The 16,037-nt window shown below is 46.8% G+C and overlaps 1 protein-coding gene across 1 annotated transcript in view; it reads left to right on the top strand.

The window, feature by feature from the left end:
* The window catches only part of CENPS (centromere protein S), a 263,548-nt gene that overhangs the window by 188,816 nt on the left and 58,695 nt on the right, over positions 1 to 16,037 (top strand). Inside the window, exon 3 of the mRNA XM_069609967.1 lies at positions 11,646 to 11,679. Within this exon, the coding sequence (XP_069466068.1) occupies positions 11,646 to 11,679 (34 nt within the window). The remainder of the gene's footprint in view (positions 1 to 11,645; positions 11,680 to 16,037) is intronic.

Below are 16,037 nucleotides of genomic sequence, written 5' to 3'. Positions count from 1 at the left end.
GATTCCGTTTTCAGTTTCTTATTCCTGAGTACCTGCTGCTGCTTTGTATCCACTCAGAATTGATTATTGGTGGGTTGAGGGAACATTGCAGGGGGAAACTCTAACTTGGGTGCTATCGGTCCTAAATCAAAAAGTGCTCATATTCCGCTGTGCTGTGTATATGCCAAATAAATAAAAAGTCAAACCCAGTGCATTGCTCACATTCACATTGTAACTATCACCCCATTGGTGATTGCTACCCCATATTAAAAAGTGTGTGATTTCTTTTGAATCCAGCCTGGTTCAAGGTCCATTCTGACCCGGGGTATTTGAAAAGGGGGTGTGATATGAGTGGTGTATCATCCCAAAATTGAGTCCACATAAATAAGGAGAAAAGCATCTCAGTTGGGCGCTACATACTAGGCCGAGACAAAGGTGTGCGTGTCACCTGATTGAAATCCTTAACAGCAGGAAGAGGGGGAAAAGAGGATTGTAGAAAATAGGTTGCGGGAATCAATCTGGAAACAGAACAATACAGGAGTTTGGGAAGAGGATGGAGCTGAAAGCCCTGGATGAGGACGAGGCTGTGAAGAAGCTGAGATTCAAGCAGAGGTTTAATGGGAACGATAAGGCAGACTCAATCTGCCTGCGTGTATGGGATACAGGATCCCGATGGGTCATTGCATGAGACTCCAGCAGGAGTAGCGGATGAAAAGCTGTTTGGGTTGGACATAGGGAAGCTCTGTCAGTGGTGAGTTTGCTGTCCTGGAATATAGCAGGAGTGAGGGTGAAAAATTGAGAGGTTGTAGTCTTTCTGAAGTCCAATGAAACTTGGGCTCTGGATATCCCTCTCCTGGATGGATCTTTCGTATGGCATACCAGCAGGGACACACTGTAGGGGCAGAGGCTATGGTGAAATGGTGTCTTTGATTAAGGCCTAGTTGAATTGCAAGGTCAAGGTGGTAAAGACTGCGTTGGATTTTTTTGCAGCTGTTAATATCATCCCCCATGTGGGGTACGGTGGATGTTTTACATTCCCACAATAGCCCCCATATGGCTGAGGGCAATCTGTTGGGGAAACTAAAGGACTTTGTTGATGTCTTCCTGAGCATTGGGGAGAATACCCGAACAAGAGTGGTATGGGGGTGGAGATTTTAACCTCAGTTTGGGCTCTGGTTTACCGCCAGACCTGTTCGACCCCCCCCCCTGGAGGATGTGTCCTGGAACATCCTGAAACAAATAATGAAGGACCCGAAAGCCTGTGCAATGGGTTTACAGTTTAGTGCCTGGCTCATCGAATGGGGGATGTGATCCGTAAACAATCTCATTTGTTCCCGACATTCCGGGAAAGCTGACCTTTCATAATCACCGGGGCTCTTCCACAATAGACTACTTTTGTTTATCCCTGGACTTGTGGGTTAACATAGTAAGTCTTGAGGGGGTAGCAGATCCTACTAGTGATCACAACCCCTCAACCTTGAAATTGAGAGGGATTGTGGGAGGGGAAACCCTGGATGATAGTGTTCCCTGTCTGGCTGAAGTAGAGGCAGTCTCTAAAAAAGGATCAATTGGGAGAGAATTTGAGCCTGCAGGCAGCACCGGAGTATTCTGGCGGGGAAATAAATGGCATTTTAGCAAATGTGTTTAATCTGGAGAGGTTAGTGGAGTGCTTCACTAGTCTATTAGGGACACTCACTGAGGGTTTTCGTGGTTCAGTGCAGGAAAAAGGGGAAACCCAGTCAGAGGGGGTGGTTGTACATCTGCTAAACAATCACTCCTGAAGGCTTCAAAAGCACCTGTCATCTCCAGGGAACAGATTACTCCGGCTAGAGCCCACTACCGTCTGCGATTGGAAAAAAGGAAACTGGAGATTGAAGTGGCAGCTTAGGAGGGCTTCTTGGAGGCCGCGGGGACCAACGACTCAAAAGCCTTTTGGACATTTGTGAAAGGGGTCTGGGTCCTAATTCATCTGCAAGCCGAAGGGGCACCCATGTGGCACCAGAAGCCTGGGAGGCACATTTTGCTTCCCAGTTTGGAGGAGGTGGACCTCCTGATGTGGTGAGGAATAATTGCACTTCCTTGCGTTTCAAACTAGAGGAGGTCTCCTTGGCCATGATAGCCCAAGCTCGACATCGGGGCCCCTGGGCCGGATGCCATTCCCTCCGACCTGTATTTGGACCGGATTGACCTATGGGTGCCATTGTTGACCCTGGGGTTTAACGCCTGTCTAGCCTCTGGTAATTTTCCACCCCCATGGAAAATTGCAGTTATTTTTCCAATCTTTTTAAACAGGGAGACCCCATGTGTCCGTCCTAATGCCCCATCTTCGTTTTGGACACTTCCTTTAAAAAAATTGGTAGGGGTCTGCTGGGGTATTTAGAGGCTTGGCTCCTGGAGGGTTGCTTACTTTCGGATATCCAATTTGGCTTTTGGCCAGGTCTGGGAACCATTGAACAGAGCCTCAATTTGTACCTATTGATTTCCAATTCTGTGTTTTGGATGGGGGAGGTGGTTTATCTCGCTTTTATGGACCCAAGCATGCCCTTTGATAAAGCGAACAGAGACAAGTTGTGGGCCGTGCTGGGGTGCTTGGGAACCTGGAGAAAGTGTTGGTCGTGTTGCAAGAAATTCATAGGAATAACAGGGCTTGCGTCCTTATTGGACCCAGGGGCAGTGTACCTGCTGTTTTGAAGTTGGACTTTGGGTACGCCAGGGCTGAGTTCTGGCCCCTATATTATGTACTCCCTACATAAACGGGCTCTTTAAAACCCTTGTAAATATTGGTGCAGACAACCCATATTTGTGTGGTAGGCCCTTTCCGGTTCTGACTTACGCTGATGAGTGTTAATAGCCTGAACACCAACGGCCTTACAGATTCTGATAGATGCCTTTGCAGTGTTTATGAACAATTTGGGGTTAAAAATCAATACCTCCAAGTCTGCGCTAATGGGGTGCGTAGGGAGAAAGAGGCCCGCAAAGATGCGCCCCATGGTGTGCAATGGGGACTCCATTCCTAGAGTGAATTGAATTTGATTATCTGGGCGTCGGCTTCTCCAAGTCAGTTACGGGTAGTCCCCACGTAAACAAACAATCCTTGAAGATGACCAAATAGTTGGGTGGTATTTCCTGCTTCTTGTCACGCTGCCAGGGCCAACCTTTGTACTTGGTATTAAAGGTTTATTTGACCCAGACTAAGGCAGCCACTTTGTATGGAGCACCTCTTTGGGGATACACTAACGCAGTGGAGCTTCAGGTAAAGTAAAACCAGATTTTTCCGATGGCTCTTCGAACTCTCGGGCTCCTCCCCCTGTGTTTCAGTGCATAGGGAACTGGAGATGGAGTTTTGGGAAGACCAATGAGCCCTAGCCCCAAGTACTTTTTGGCTCTGTCTGTGGGCAAACGAGCGAGCTACATTGTGCCGTTTATTATTGGGAGCCTTATGGAAAAGGAAAAGTGGTGCAAAATGCCTTTGCTAGCCCGTGTTATAGAATTTAATCTAACAGCCACATCCCTACCCTTCCCCTGACTGACAGCCTGCTGTCCATCAGGCAGGTAAAAGATTTTAAACCTCTTTTGTATTGGGCGATGAAGGAAAAAAGGGAGATTACAAATTTGGTCTCTAACTCACTAGGAGTTGGAAAAAGCGCAAAAGGTGTTTGATTACGAGGGCTAGGTTTGACTGCTTGCAACTGAAAGGACACATCGCAAAGTGGTCTGGCCTTTCCAATAACCCCAGCTGTCCAGCATGTGGGGCGGCAAGAGAAGACCTAAATCACTTCATGCTGTTATGTCAGCATATAAGGAAGTGAGCAGTTCCACAATCTTACCGGTTGTTAAGCATTTTGACATTCACCTATACAGGTCGGCTCTACTCTTACTTCTGACCGCCGACACAACACCAACAGCTCTGGCCCTCTGCTATCTGAAAAGGGCCATGCACCTGAGAAAGGGCTTTTTAGGCGAATAGTGAGGTTTTAATCATGTTATGGTAAATCTTTTATATTTGTGCTGCAGTGATTTTATTGTGAATACAGGGCATACTCAAGATACTTTGTGTTGTAATGTCTAAAGCTAATAGCATACTGTTTAATCTTGTATGCATGAGTTTAATGGATCTAGCTATTTGAAAAAACGTATTTGATAAACTGTATAAAAAGGGTCCAGAATCACACAAGGACGCATCTCGTGGGTACCTCGAGAGTAGTCACCCTTCCGAGGTTGACTGAGGAAGAATGAGAGTACTGGAATCTCCCATCTTGGTAGAGGAGGTGGCAGCAGCTAAAAGACGCATGTCGGGCAAAGCTCCAGGGGAGGACTAGTTAATGGTGGGCTTCTATGAGAGGTTTTCCTTTGCCCTGCTGCCTGATTTGACAAAATTGGTTAGCCATATCCTGGACACTGGCCTGATTTCCCCCTTCATTCTGTGAAGCGTTGATTAGTCATACCTAAATAAGAGACCTCAAACATTGTCGGTTGAAACATCGATCTCCCTGCTGTACATGGATGATGTACATAGACTTTGGCTACCAGTGTCGAGGGCCTTATGCCGAAACTGGTGCATCCAGACCAGACAGGTGTTATCCTGGTCAGACAGGGAGTTGATGAGTGAGGAAAAATCTCAATCTGATGCAGATATCTCGAGGGGTCGAGGCCCTAGTGCTACTTTCGCTCTATGCGGTAAAGGCTTTGAATCTGGTGCAGTGGGGCTTCCTCCACGCGGTATTGGATAAATTTGGTTTTGGAGAGCGGTTTCGGAGGGTGATTAGGGCATTGTACTCCGAACCAAGGTCTTGAGTTGTGGTGAATGGGAAGACCCCTGTGCTGTTTGTTTTGCAGTGGGGAGCGAGACAGGGATGTTCCCTTTCTCTGCTTCCTTTTGCCTTGACCGTGGAACCCTTAGTGGAAAGACCACGCGGGACAAAGCATATCCAAAGGATTCAGGTGGAGGAGGTGGAATATTAGATGGGTCTGTACACGGACGACAACTTGCTACACGTATGCAACCCTATGACGTTGATTCATGTGGCCTTATTGGTTATTGAGGAATATGATGCACTGGCAGAATTCAAAGTTAATGGGGGAAAGCCAGTCCTCTGCCCTTTTGTCAGGAGCCAGGTGCTGATCTTGGTGACCTTACCCTGTTGCCGCTGGAGATACAGACTTAACACTGGGGGGTGCGTTCACCATAATGCTGGATGGTTTGTTTGGGGGCAACTATCCTGCCTTACTTGCCAGTGTGTACTGGGATTAACACACTTGGAAAGGGTTTCTCCTCTCCTGTTTGGGCTCCCTGAATGCCTTAAAGATGACCTTGGTGCCAAAATAGCATTTTTTTTTTTTTTATATATAATTCTTTTTTTAAATGCACCCGATTAAGGTCTCAGACTTATTGTTGGAGGAAGCTAAGGGACGGTCCAGTACTTTCTTTGTTAAAGAGGATATCATATGATGCTCTCACTTTGCCGAAGGATAGAGAGGGAGTGGGTTTTCCCCGACGTAAAGAGTTGCTACAGAGCAGATCAGGTGAGGGCCCTGGTGTCCCATCACCCTATGGATAAAGGGGAACTATGGGTGGCACTGGGGAATTATTGGCTGAAGGCCGTCACCATGAGTGAGTGGCTGTGGGCACTCTGGAATTAATTGCCCAGAAGGGTTAGGGAACGTAGGATATTAGGTCTGGTGTGGGAACTTTGATCAAAGGAGAAGACCATGAAGTGAGTCACAACATGGCCCTCGCTGATGAACCATCTTTGGGTGCTTCCATTTCAGTACAAGTTCCCAGATTCTCTACGGTTTCAGCAGTGGTTCGATGCAGGGCTAGAGAGGGTGGGGCAGCTGTGTGTGGAATGGGAATTCATCTCACTCAGAAGCTCAAGAACTGCCTAGGTATTGGGGAAGCCGTCTGTTTCCAGCTGTTTGCAATTAAAGGGAGTGGTCATGGTGTGTAAATGGGTCGAAAGGGTACTGGGCAGGCACCTTACTTCTAGGGGCTTGATATCGGATGTCTATGCAGCGCTGATGGCGACCAGAGGGAAAGGGATGGAAGGCTTGCAGAAAAGGTTGGAAAAGGATTTGGGGACAGATCTGTCTGAAGAGTTGTGGACCAAACTGCCCAGAGGAGCGTACAAGACCTCAATGGCATGCCCGTAGAAGCTCCATGATGAAAAGCTTTTATACAGGTGGCAGTGTCCGGGGATTAGTTCTGGCTGTTGAAGATTGTGGTGAGAGGGTGACTTTCTCGTAGATGTGACAGTCGTGCATCAAAGGCAAAGGTTTCTGGAAGGAGGTTCTGGGATGGATAAGGAATCTCGGGATTCATAGGGCCTTGGACCCAATGCTTGCACTGATTGGGCTTGTGGAGGGTGATTGGAGGGTCCATCGGCACCTGGTGCATTTAGCATTTTTAGTACCCAGGACCTGCCTGAAGTGGAGTTTGGTTCTTTTGAGTGAAGGCAATTGAAAGATGCGTTGTAATATGATGGCTACTTTTTGTTTAAAAATCTTTACTGAAATTGAATTTTTGAAAGCTACTTTTTTATTAGGCCTTAACCACACTAAGCAGTGTGACGAGTCCCCTGATATCGCTTCTTCCCTAGGGGAATCCCTGTCTCGTGAGGCCAGGGAGGTGAGGCTGCTTCCCGATAGTCTCCCAGGGGGTTGTACTCGGCGGGGGTGGTACTCGGCAGGCAGATCCCATGGGCAGGGATTCCACCCCTGTGGCACTAGAGACGACTATCCCAAAAACATCACGGTACCTAACCCTCTTTTACCCTGTCAAACCATGTAATTGTGTCATGTGCATAGTATCAACAGTATGGGGACGATGCAGAACATAAACGACCCAAGGGAGATCCATAGTAGAAATACTGAGACTAAAAACAGTCGGGTCTACCCTATGGAGAAAACTAAGAGAAGTACTGGGACGAGAAGTACAGGGGCATGAAGAGCACTCCTGGAAACACTATTGAGCAGTGTAGGTTTTACTGGATTCCTATTGGACAATGTGCAAGCAAATGGTGCATAAAAAGAGCAGAAGGACCCGAGACTGAGTCGGACCTTAGTTGAAGGAACCAGAAGATTTCGAATTGGCTGGAAGAACAGACAGCAGAGGCCGGGGTGCTTGTCCGCCGACAGTGGCCACCCTGACCATGCAAGGGGGCAGGGACCAGAGCAGCCAGCTAAACGGGAGAGCCGTAGCGCGTGGCTACGATGAGACGCGCAGCCCGGGAGCAGGGGAGTGCTGCAGAGCTGCCATAGCCCCTGGAGAGACAGTAAGGTTTGAGCGTGCATGAAAACACACAGACAACCGGTGGTCGCTGGTATGAAGAGTAGCATAGTAGCAGTACCAGGCAGGTCAGTGAACAAGGTCTACAGCAAAAGACAAGAGAAGTACACTGGTCTGGGACCCGCACCAATAAGACTGGGAGCCAATGTTCTTTGAGGACTTTTGAAGTGCAAACCAAGCCATGGGATGGAAGGCATGACCCACCCCGCACCCCTGCCGCAATTTTAAAACACTGAACTGTGAATTAAGAAACCAAAGAGACACCAGATGCCAGGGAAGTAAGATTACCCCCACGCCCTGGAAGACCAGGGGAAGGGAGTCGTCCCCCCCCCCCCCCCTCCCCTGAGGCAAATCTGAGAGACTTTCTTTTCTGTTTGCACCTGTGGAGTACCAATTCAGGGACGTTTTTGGAACTTTCAGTTTTGACCTTGTAAAGAACGTTCTTTCATCACCAGAAGGTGAACATTGATCGACAGTCCAGAAGAAGGGAGTCATTCTTCTGGACCAAGAAGATCAGCATTTTCCATCAGCATTTTCCTTAGTTTAGTTAGAGTGTAAGAGATGGAAATAGGTTTGACACAAATGTGGACAATTTACTTCCTTGCACATCCTGACCATCTTTTTGTTTTAGTTGAGGCATGGAAACCCCTCTTAGAAATAGGGATTGGTAAGGGGTTTCCTTCTTTTACACACTAAGTCTATAGCAAACACAATGCCACCTGTGTGTTGGTCTCCTCGTTCCACACCCTTACAGGCAGGTGAAACAAAAAAGTGCTACATTCCACAAAACACGTATCTATATCCACACAGTTGGTAATCTCAAAGTGAGATTACCCATAATTTACATTAAATATATTAAAACCAATTCAATAAAGAAATGTAACGGAACTCTTAACAAGGAAAGTGAAAAAGGCACCACTTCAAAGCCTTCGTTATGAAGGCAGACACCTGACTAATCTCAACCTACCAGGTAAGTATTCCAGAATCTTACAGGAATTCAAGATGCAAGAACGTACCTTCAAGGGGTGGAGGAAGTCTTAGTTCCGCTACAAAGTTTTTGGCAAAGTCAAGAAGTGAATAAGAGATGCATTTTAAAAACACACAGTCAGCCTCATCACGAGTTGGGTGGTATCCCGACAGGGATACTGCCCAACTGTATTTGCATTACCGCCCAACCCTCCAGCAGTATTGCCGCCGGATCACGGGTTGGGCGGTAGCTGCAATTCCCCATTGGGTCCACTGGATCCAATGGGCAATTTTTGGCGCTATTACCGCGCAGTAAATGCTGCCAGCCTGAGATTGGGCGGAACCTTAAATGTGGCGGCATTCACGTTACCACCACATTTAAGGGCTACTGGCCAACTCATGATGCAGCTGTTTGTAGGGAAAAAAGTAAAGGAGCAAAATTAGGGGTTGTTGGGAAAGATTTTCTTTTTGCGTATTTCCCTCTACAACAAAGGAACCAACCAACTTTGGGTATAATTTGATTCCTGACTTTTGGAGGAAAGTAGCTTTTTTTGCTTGCTTAGCACTTCTGTTTTAGGGGCACTGGTCAGTCGCTAAAGCTACCAGTGCAGTGGGACCCTGTAACACTTACGTTTCCTTGTATTTTGCAGCACACATCACCTTACACTGAGGCGCAACAGGGATACTTTGTGTCCTTTTCCCTTTTAGCAACAATTCTGTTACTTTTGTGTTGTATCCAAGATTGGCTGAGAGCTGCAGATCCTTTTGTACCATGTTTTTAATTTTTCTCCTGTGCACTTTTGCATTTTACGACATAATGCAATTTTAAGTACTACATACTCAAAATGGCACTGCAGCATGTGTTTAATCCTGTCCTTTGGCGTTGTCATTTGGGCTTCTTCGTGCTCTTTCGGGTCAGGAAATGCCATATAAGGTAAGCTCTTTCCTAGGCAAAACCTCAAATTCCCTAGAGCAATATGTGGTGTGAGCATCTGGCTAAATGTGGGAGCTGGGATTGTCTAGTCCCTATCCACACTCTATCCAGGGGTATCTTTTACTGGACAGATAAAGGGGCAAGAAGCTGTCCATGTTTGGACAACCCCTGCCAGTTTGGATGTTACAGATCTTTACCGTTGGTGGGCTCGGAGCGACCCTAGTTTGAATTTGGTTTTTAAAGGAGTCCTGCAGCCGTCCTTCTTATAGTTATCTGGAGAATGAGTTGCAGCCTGCTGGAGACCAGAGGACGGCTGTTGAATATTCAGCATTACCTTAATCCAAGTACTGGTGAAGGCGTGTCTCTTGATCGATGCCAGTCACTGCTTCAACCTCATGGCTGGTGGAACCAACCAGTCCAGATCCCAGCAAGATGTTGGAACCATTCAGTCTACTGCTCATCCTGGCATTTCCAGTACATCAGTCCCCATTTTGTTTCGGCTTGGAACTTTTTGCATGTCGCCAGCTCGTGGTCCAAGACCGGTCCTCTTATTTGTTGCTCTACCACAAATAGTGACTTGGCTGCAGCAGTGTCTTTGTTCTCTCCACCTTATTACAGTGTGCTTAGCTGCTGCTAGCTTCAGTCGAGTCCTACGGGTCTCCTAACACTGTGGAACCTGATGTCTAGAGGTGTTTGCCATTCAGCTCCAAGTTATCTGAAACAGTCTTGTGCGAATTGCCGTCTAGTCGGACCCAATTTTGATGCTGAAAACTTTGACTGTGGCTTCTGGACCACCTTCTTTGGAAGCAACAGGTGAAGGAAGTGGGTCCTGTGCACATAGGAACCCCATGGCTGGTTTCTAGGTGCATGGAAGTAAGGGGTTGAGCTTGCATACCTGTTTCCACCCCCCCCCACCTTAGGGTTGCACAGGCATAAAGTCCACACTCTTGATTGATGGAGTTCTGGTCTTTGGCCCCAGTGGTTGCGGATTTGTTGGATATTGGTGTTGGATTGGGTCCGGCTTGGGGGCTGGGGGAGAATGGGGTCTGTTCTTCTCTATGGTTACAGGATGGTTCCAGCAGACTTGCAGCAGGATGGGCCAGAAACTAAAAGGTAGGATCCATAACCTAGTCTATTGCGTGGAGGGACTCCCATGCCACGGCAGACAAGGTGCAGCAGTGGATGATCTCCAGAACAGTGGCAGGACTCCTTTTCCAAAATCCAGGCTGGCGGGGATTGCTTCAACCCACCAATAGAAAGTATCTGCACTATTCAAACTTCTAGAGGGTGTCCAATTCTGAACAACCACTTAGCACACATTTGCCCAGCGACAGAAATCCCTGGCCGAAGTGTTGATTTCAACCAAATGCCAGTTTTAGCCAATTCTGCCACACAAAGCACTTTGCTCTGCAGTCCAGTTCGGACCTGCAAGGGTTTATGGCCTTGTATGGGTGTTTTCAACCCAAGTGGTCATAAAGCTGGCCAAAAAGCAAGATGGGCAAAGAACAGCACCTAAACCACATTATGCAGTAACAAGGATGGTTCTCAGCAGTGCACCTGAAAATACGTTAAAAACAGTTCACTGCCCATCAGTCTGTCCTAGGCACATCAAAGAGGTATATAAGACATTGCCAGACACAAGGTGAAAAGGATATAAAGTACGCCTGTAATACCACTTAAATCTGGTGTGTGTTACCAAACAAATACGCAGGACAGCTTGAATGGGCAAAACAGTCTACCTGCACTGGTCACTTTAGGAGCTCACCAGGGCCCCCAAAATGTCGAGCAGCTAAGTGAAGTTTAAAAAGACTTTACTTACCTCAAGTAAGCCACAGTTTGAGGACAAAAAGTCCCATTAAAATCAATGGAAGGAAAGTTGCAAAGAGAAGTGTTCCATGACTGTCAACCAACGGAGTATGATTCTAACCGTAATGAAGAGGTGTGAAAAATGTGTACTGCCTCTTCCCTGGGTACTGCAGATCGTTGTCTGGGTCTGTGAAACTGTTGACCAAAATGTTTAATTCCACCCCTCTGTTAATCTACGTTCTTTCTTCCCTAGGGTCAGGGCATTCTCCAGCGGAGTGCAATATACCTCCCTGAAAGGTTTTCCTCTGTGGGGTTGAGCCTGCACAGACCAAAGATGGCATCGGACAAAAATATATTTTCAGTTTTGCATCCGTCAACCATATTGATTTGGTGTCCATGAATATAACTGATTTTGTCCCAGTTTTCCTCCCTGCCCGTTTTATTTTTCTGCATGGATGTTCCCCAAAGAGTTCCTTCCAGTGGCCAACTACCAACCCACAATTGCTGTAAATCCATTCAGCAGAGTTTTTGTTACATAAGAGCAAAAATTCCCAAACAACACTTAGACTAGGATTTGACACGTTTAGTACCTTATTGCAATATTAACATGATGTTATTTTTCTCAAAAAGGTTTTCCGAATTGAGATTTTGACGTGCCTTTTTTTTTATTTTTAGAAGTCTTTGCAAAAGACCTTGAACTGTTTGCAAGGTAAGCCCAATGTTGAAATATGTATAATGTTATAAATATTGACTGTTTAGCATACATGACAAACTGAACTGTCTCTAGGTTTTCAAATACTGTCTGTGACCCATGTTGTGGATCTCAGGCTATGTTCCATACAGCTAACACTGTGCCCCTGGAACTGGCAAAGGATTATAAGTCTTTCGGCCCTCGCAATGCTACTAGGGGTGCTGGAGTCCAGTATTCATGGGTGCATAGGTGAGTTCCAAAGTCTTGTTTTTTTTTTTTTCCTGCTGTGCTTGTGAGCAGGCCGAGCTATGGCCGATGGAAGGATGAGACCGGCACTGTAGACTTGGTTGGAGAACCCCCATGAGTCAACCCTCAAATTAGTGGAAGAAGAAACTGCAGCACGTTTGGTATGAATGTTAAGCTTGAGGAGGGGGCAAATGGATGTTCTCTTGAAGAAAATTAAATTGCTAAATCCAGCCGGATGGGTCGAGGGATGGACTAGGCACGTACTGAATACAGAAACACAGATTCTCAAGCTATGAAAGCATGCTCTTGATTCTGGGCTGGTGATAACCCAGCCAGGAGCTTTAGGTGATGTTACTAAAAGGGAAAAGGTCACACAACTGCTGCAGAGGATGATGTGAATATCTCTGTCAATAAAAGAGCATGGATCACCATAGATGGTTCCTTCTGGTTATGGAGGAGTATGAATTCATTTCAGGAGCATCAGGAATCTGGCAACTGCTTCCAGCCGTATCCACTCTGTGGACTTCTTCCTGACTGACAAATGGCTCTGGGACTCTACAGATATACATGTTGCACAAGGCAAGGGGGTGACCACTGCCTTGCAATCACAACCCATGGACTGATCCAACACGTGGCAGCCCACCTCACGCCCCACTGCCCCCATCCGGGAAGCTCAGCCCTGCTACTTTTTTCCCGGTTTCACAGGCTAAAGGAGCAACTCGAGCCTGACGAGTTGTGTGCAACTGCCATGCATTGATGTTGATCAGAGATTGAATTAAGAACTATGGAGTCTAACTGGGAATGGGTCTAATATAACAGGGGCATGTTTTAATGTAACAGCGCAGAGGTTCACAGAAAACCCAAATGAATTAAAGGGATATTCATACACAAGCTCCTTAGTCTACATTAGTTTGCAGTACGAGATGCATCACACCGAATGATTACGGGTCCTGAGTAGTTTGCGTGAAATTGCTCATTTTCTGAAGGTATCTAAGGTCAATTGCACGTCTGTGTGAAATGGCAAAAGCTGTCCCTCCTGGGCTTTGTAGCATGATGCTATGGCGACAATTTACATAATTTGTTTCCCCTTCTGTTCAGAGTGGGTTTTTAAGCTGCCGTCTTTGTACATCTGCCTCCCTCTTGTGTGCCCCCCCCCCCCCCGCCCTTCCCCAAGTCTCAGGTTTTCTGGTAGTCTTTCACCTGACTTTCAGTGAGGCCTTGCATAAGAAGGGGGCAACCTTTTGCCATTTTCAAAACGAAACTGAAAAACAGACATTTTCCATTGTGCTTATCCTGTCTCCCTCTTGCAAGTTCTCAAAGTTCTTAATTATTTCCTCTTGGATCAAGGGTCGTAGCAACAGCGGCATAACCCTCCTTGTTCTCAACTCTTGCCTTCACTACAGGCCATGATCTAGTCTATAACATCCCGCATGTCATGGACAAGTAATTTCCTAGCCAATACAGTGACTCGATTGCTCCTCTGAGTCCCGTTCCAATTGTTCTTCTCAAACTCCTAAATATTTGGTAGCTCTCTTCTCTGCCAAAATGTTGGTTCTCTCCCCTTTCCTCTCTTCTCTCTCCCACCTCCAACTTAACACCTCACTTAAAATTCCTCCTTCCTTCCACCTTGGTCTTTCTCTACCCCAACTGCATCCTTTCTCTTTACTTTTCAAGGACAGGGTAAGGTGCCCTTCTCTGTGAAGGTTTATTGGGCCCTGGTCACTGTAAACTCTTGAGTCCACTAGTCCCTCTGTCTCCCCTGGATATGCCTTTGGCACAGTCATGGCCAAATATGCCACCCTTGGAGCATGAAGGCCAATGGATTTGTATCAGAGCAATGCAAGTTAGAGCGAGGACGCGCCAAGGGTACCCCTTAGACCCATAGCAGTTGGAACCATTCGCACAGTACATAAGGGTAATCGGGGCATCAGATATGAGGAGTGCAACATTTTCCTCTTTGCGGATGACCCCATAATGGTACCAACTGTGAGGAACCAGAAATGAGAGACTGACGGACAACTTATAGCGGTTGCTATAAACTTTTATTTAAATAACAAAAGGGTTGGGGGAGAGGGGAGCCTTGCTGTCGCTACGCTAGACGGTATTTCCCTACCTCAACCAAAGAACGAAGGGTCTGGCCTGTGTCAACATGTGCAAAGCAAAAATGCACTGTGTCAAACCCTATCATAGCCTTCGCATTCTAGAAACTAACTCTAAGGGGTGAAGGATAGGTCTTTGATCTTGAAGGTGCAGAAAATGTTCAAGTTCAACAAAAAGGTAGAACTCCAACCAAAGTAGATAATGTTCACAGTTCCAAGCAATGACTCCCTTCCCCAGGTTTATTCGCAGCAAAACAAAAGTTCAATGAAACTTTCTTAGTAGTCCAAAAGGATAACCTCCTCGTTGGCGTCACAATTCACTTCACTTCAGGAGAAAGGACTCTTCTCCAGGCTTTTTATGACATTCAGTATTACTCAAATCCTAAAGGCATGGATGTTCCTTGGGATTCTCCTTTCAAAAATATGGGTCCCAGACTTGCAAGACGCCTGGTATACTCTCCTGCCAAGTTCTTTTTCACATTCAATGCAGTTTAAAAATCCTAAGTGGATGGCTCTTCCTTAGGACTGTTCCTTTACTCAAATCCAAAGGACATGAATCTTCCTTGGCATTCTTCTTTCAAAACACAACTTTGGTGTGGGTCCCAGACTCGTAAACACACCTGATATATTCTTCTGTCAGGTTTCTTTCTACATTCAATATAATTAAAAAGTCCTGAGGGCATGGGTCGTCCTTAGGATTATCCTTTTGCGATAGGCGGTCTTCTTCACATACTTGCCTTTGCGGGTATACTTTCCTGCCAGGACTTTCTTATGCAGTTCACTTATATATATGTTATAAGGCAGTTCACTTTAGGTGCCGGCCCCAGACTCTCACAACCCACATGTTGGGCCCACAACCCTCTGTTTGTTTGCTCGTGGTTTACTTTCCACTTGTGGAAAGTTTCTCTCTCAATCAACTCTTTTTATGGCTTGCCAGGCTGCGTGGTATCCGCGTAGTGCCCTGCCTTCCCACCTCCTCCCATTGGGCTCACTGTTTTGTTGGGGTCACTTCTGTGCCCTTGGGGCTGCTCGGCTACTGATGCTGCGTCTCGCTTCTGCTTCACTGCTTGTTGGGTTGGTGTCCCCTGACAGGCGCTCTCTCTCTCTCTGTCTCTCTCTCGCTGTCTGTGTCTCTTTCTCGCTGTCTGTATCTGTGTCTCTGTGTCGCTCTCGCTCTCTCTCTCCCTTCCTTTAGCCATCAGGGTTTTAATTCCTGGCTGGCAATGCGTGCGTCTTTCCTATGACTAGAGCACAACCTTGGCTTCCGTGCTCTAGTGATCTTTATTGTTCCATTCCTCTTTATTTATTTGCATTTGTTAAGCGCGCTTGCAGCCCATAAGGCATCGAGGCGCTGTTACAGAGGATAAGAAAACTTAGGATTACAGACAGGTGCCAGGAGGGCTCTTAGTTACAGATTGGTAGGCATATATGCAGTGGACGATACAGGTTCAGGTTAAACAAAGAGTCTGGTTTTGATAGCCTTACGGAAGGCTAGGTGGGATTGAATGAGTCTTAGGTGAGGTGGCAGAGCGTTCCAGTGCGTGGCTGCTAGGGTGGGGAAGCTGGAGCCACCAGCGCGCACTTTCCGAGTAGTAGGCGTGACGATTGTGTTGGCATAGGGGGACCTGAGAGGTCTCTTGGCGGTGTGCCTAATAATTCTGTTGGTCAGGTAAGGAGGGGCAAGTTCGTGAAGGCATTTGTGTGTGAGAGCAAGAGTTTTAAAAACAATTCTCTCTTTGACAGGGAGCCAGTGTGCTTGCCTTCTGATTTCGGAGATATGGTTTCTTCTAGAGGTACCGGTAGCTGCCCTTAGCGCATTGTTCTGGGCTAGCTGCAGTTTGGCCAGGTTTTTGCTGGATGTCCCCACGAGGAGGGCATTACAGTAGTCAAGTCTTGACCCGATAATTGCCCTGGCAATCGTGAGGCAATTTTGACGGGCCAAGAAGGGCCTGGCTGCGTTGAGGACTTTGGAGTAGTAGGCTGAGGATGCAGCGATAGCATTGACCTGTTTATCCATGGACAGGTCGGAGT

The sequence above is a fragment of the Ambystoma mexicanum genome, chromosome 8 (assembly GCF_040938575.1).
Source record: "Ambystoma mexicanum isolate Mex_15411 chromosome 8, UKY_AmexF1_1, whole genome shotgun sequence".
Taxonomy (NCBI): Eukaryota; Metazoa; Chordata; class Amphibia; order Caudata; family Ambystomatidae; genus Ambystoma; species Ambystoma mexicanum.
Note: the sequence above shows the minus strand (reverse complement) of the source record. Positions and strands in the feature narration are given on the sequence as shown.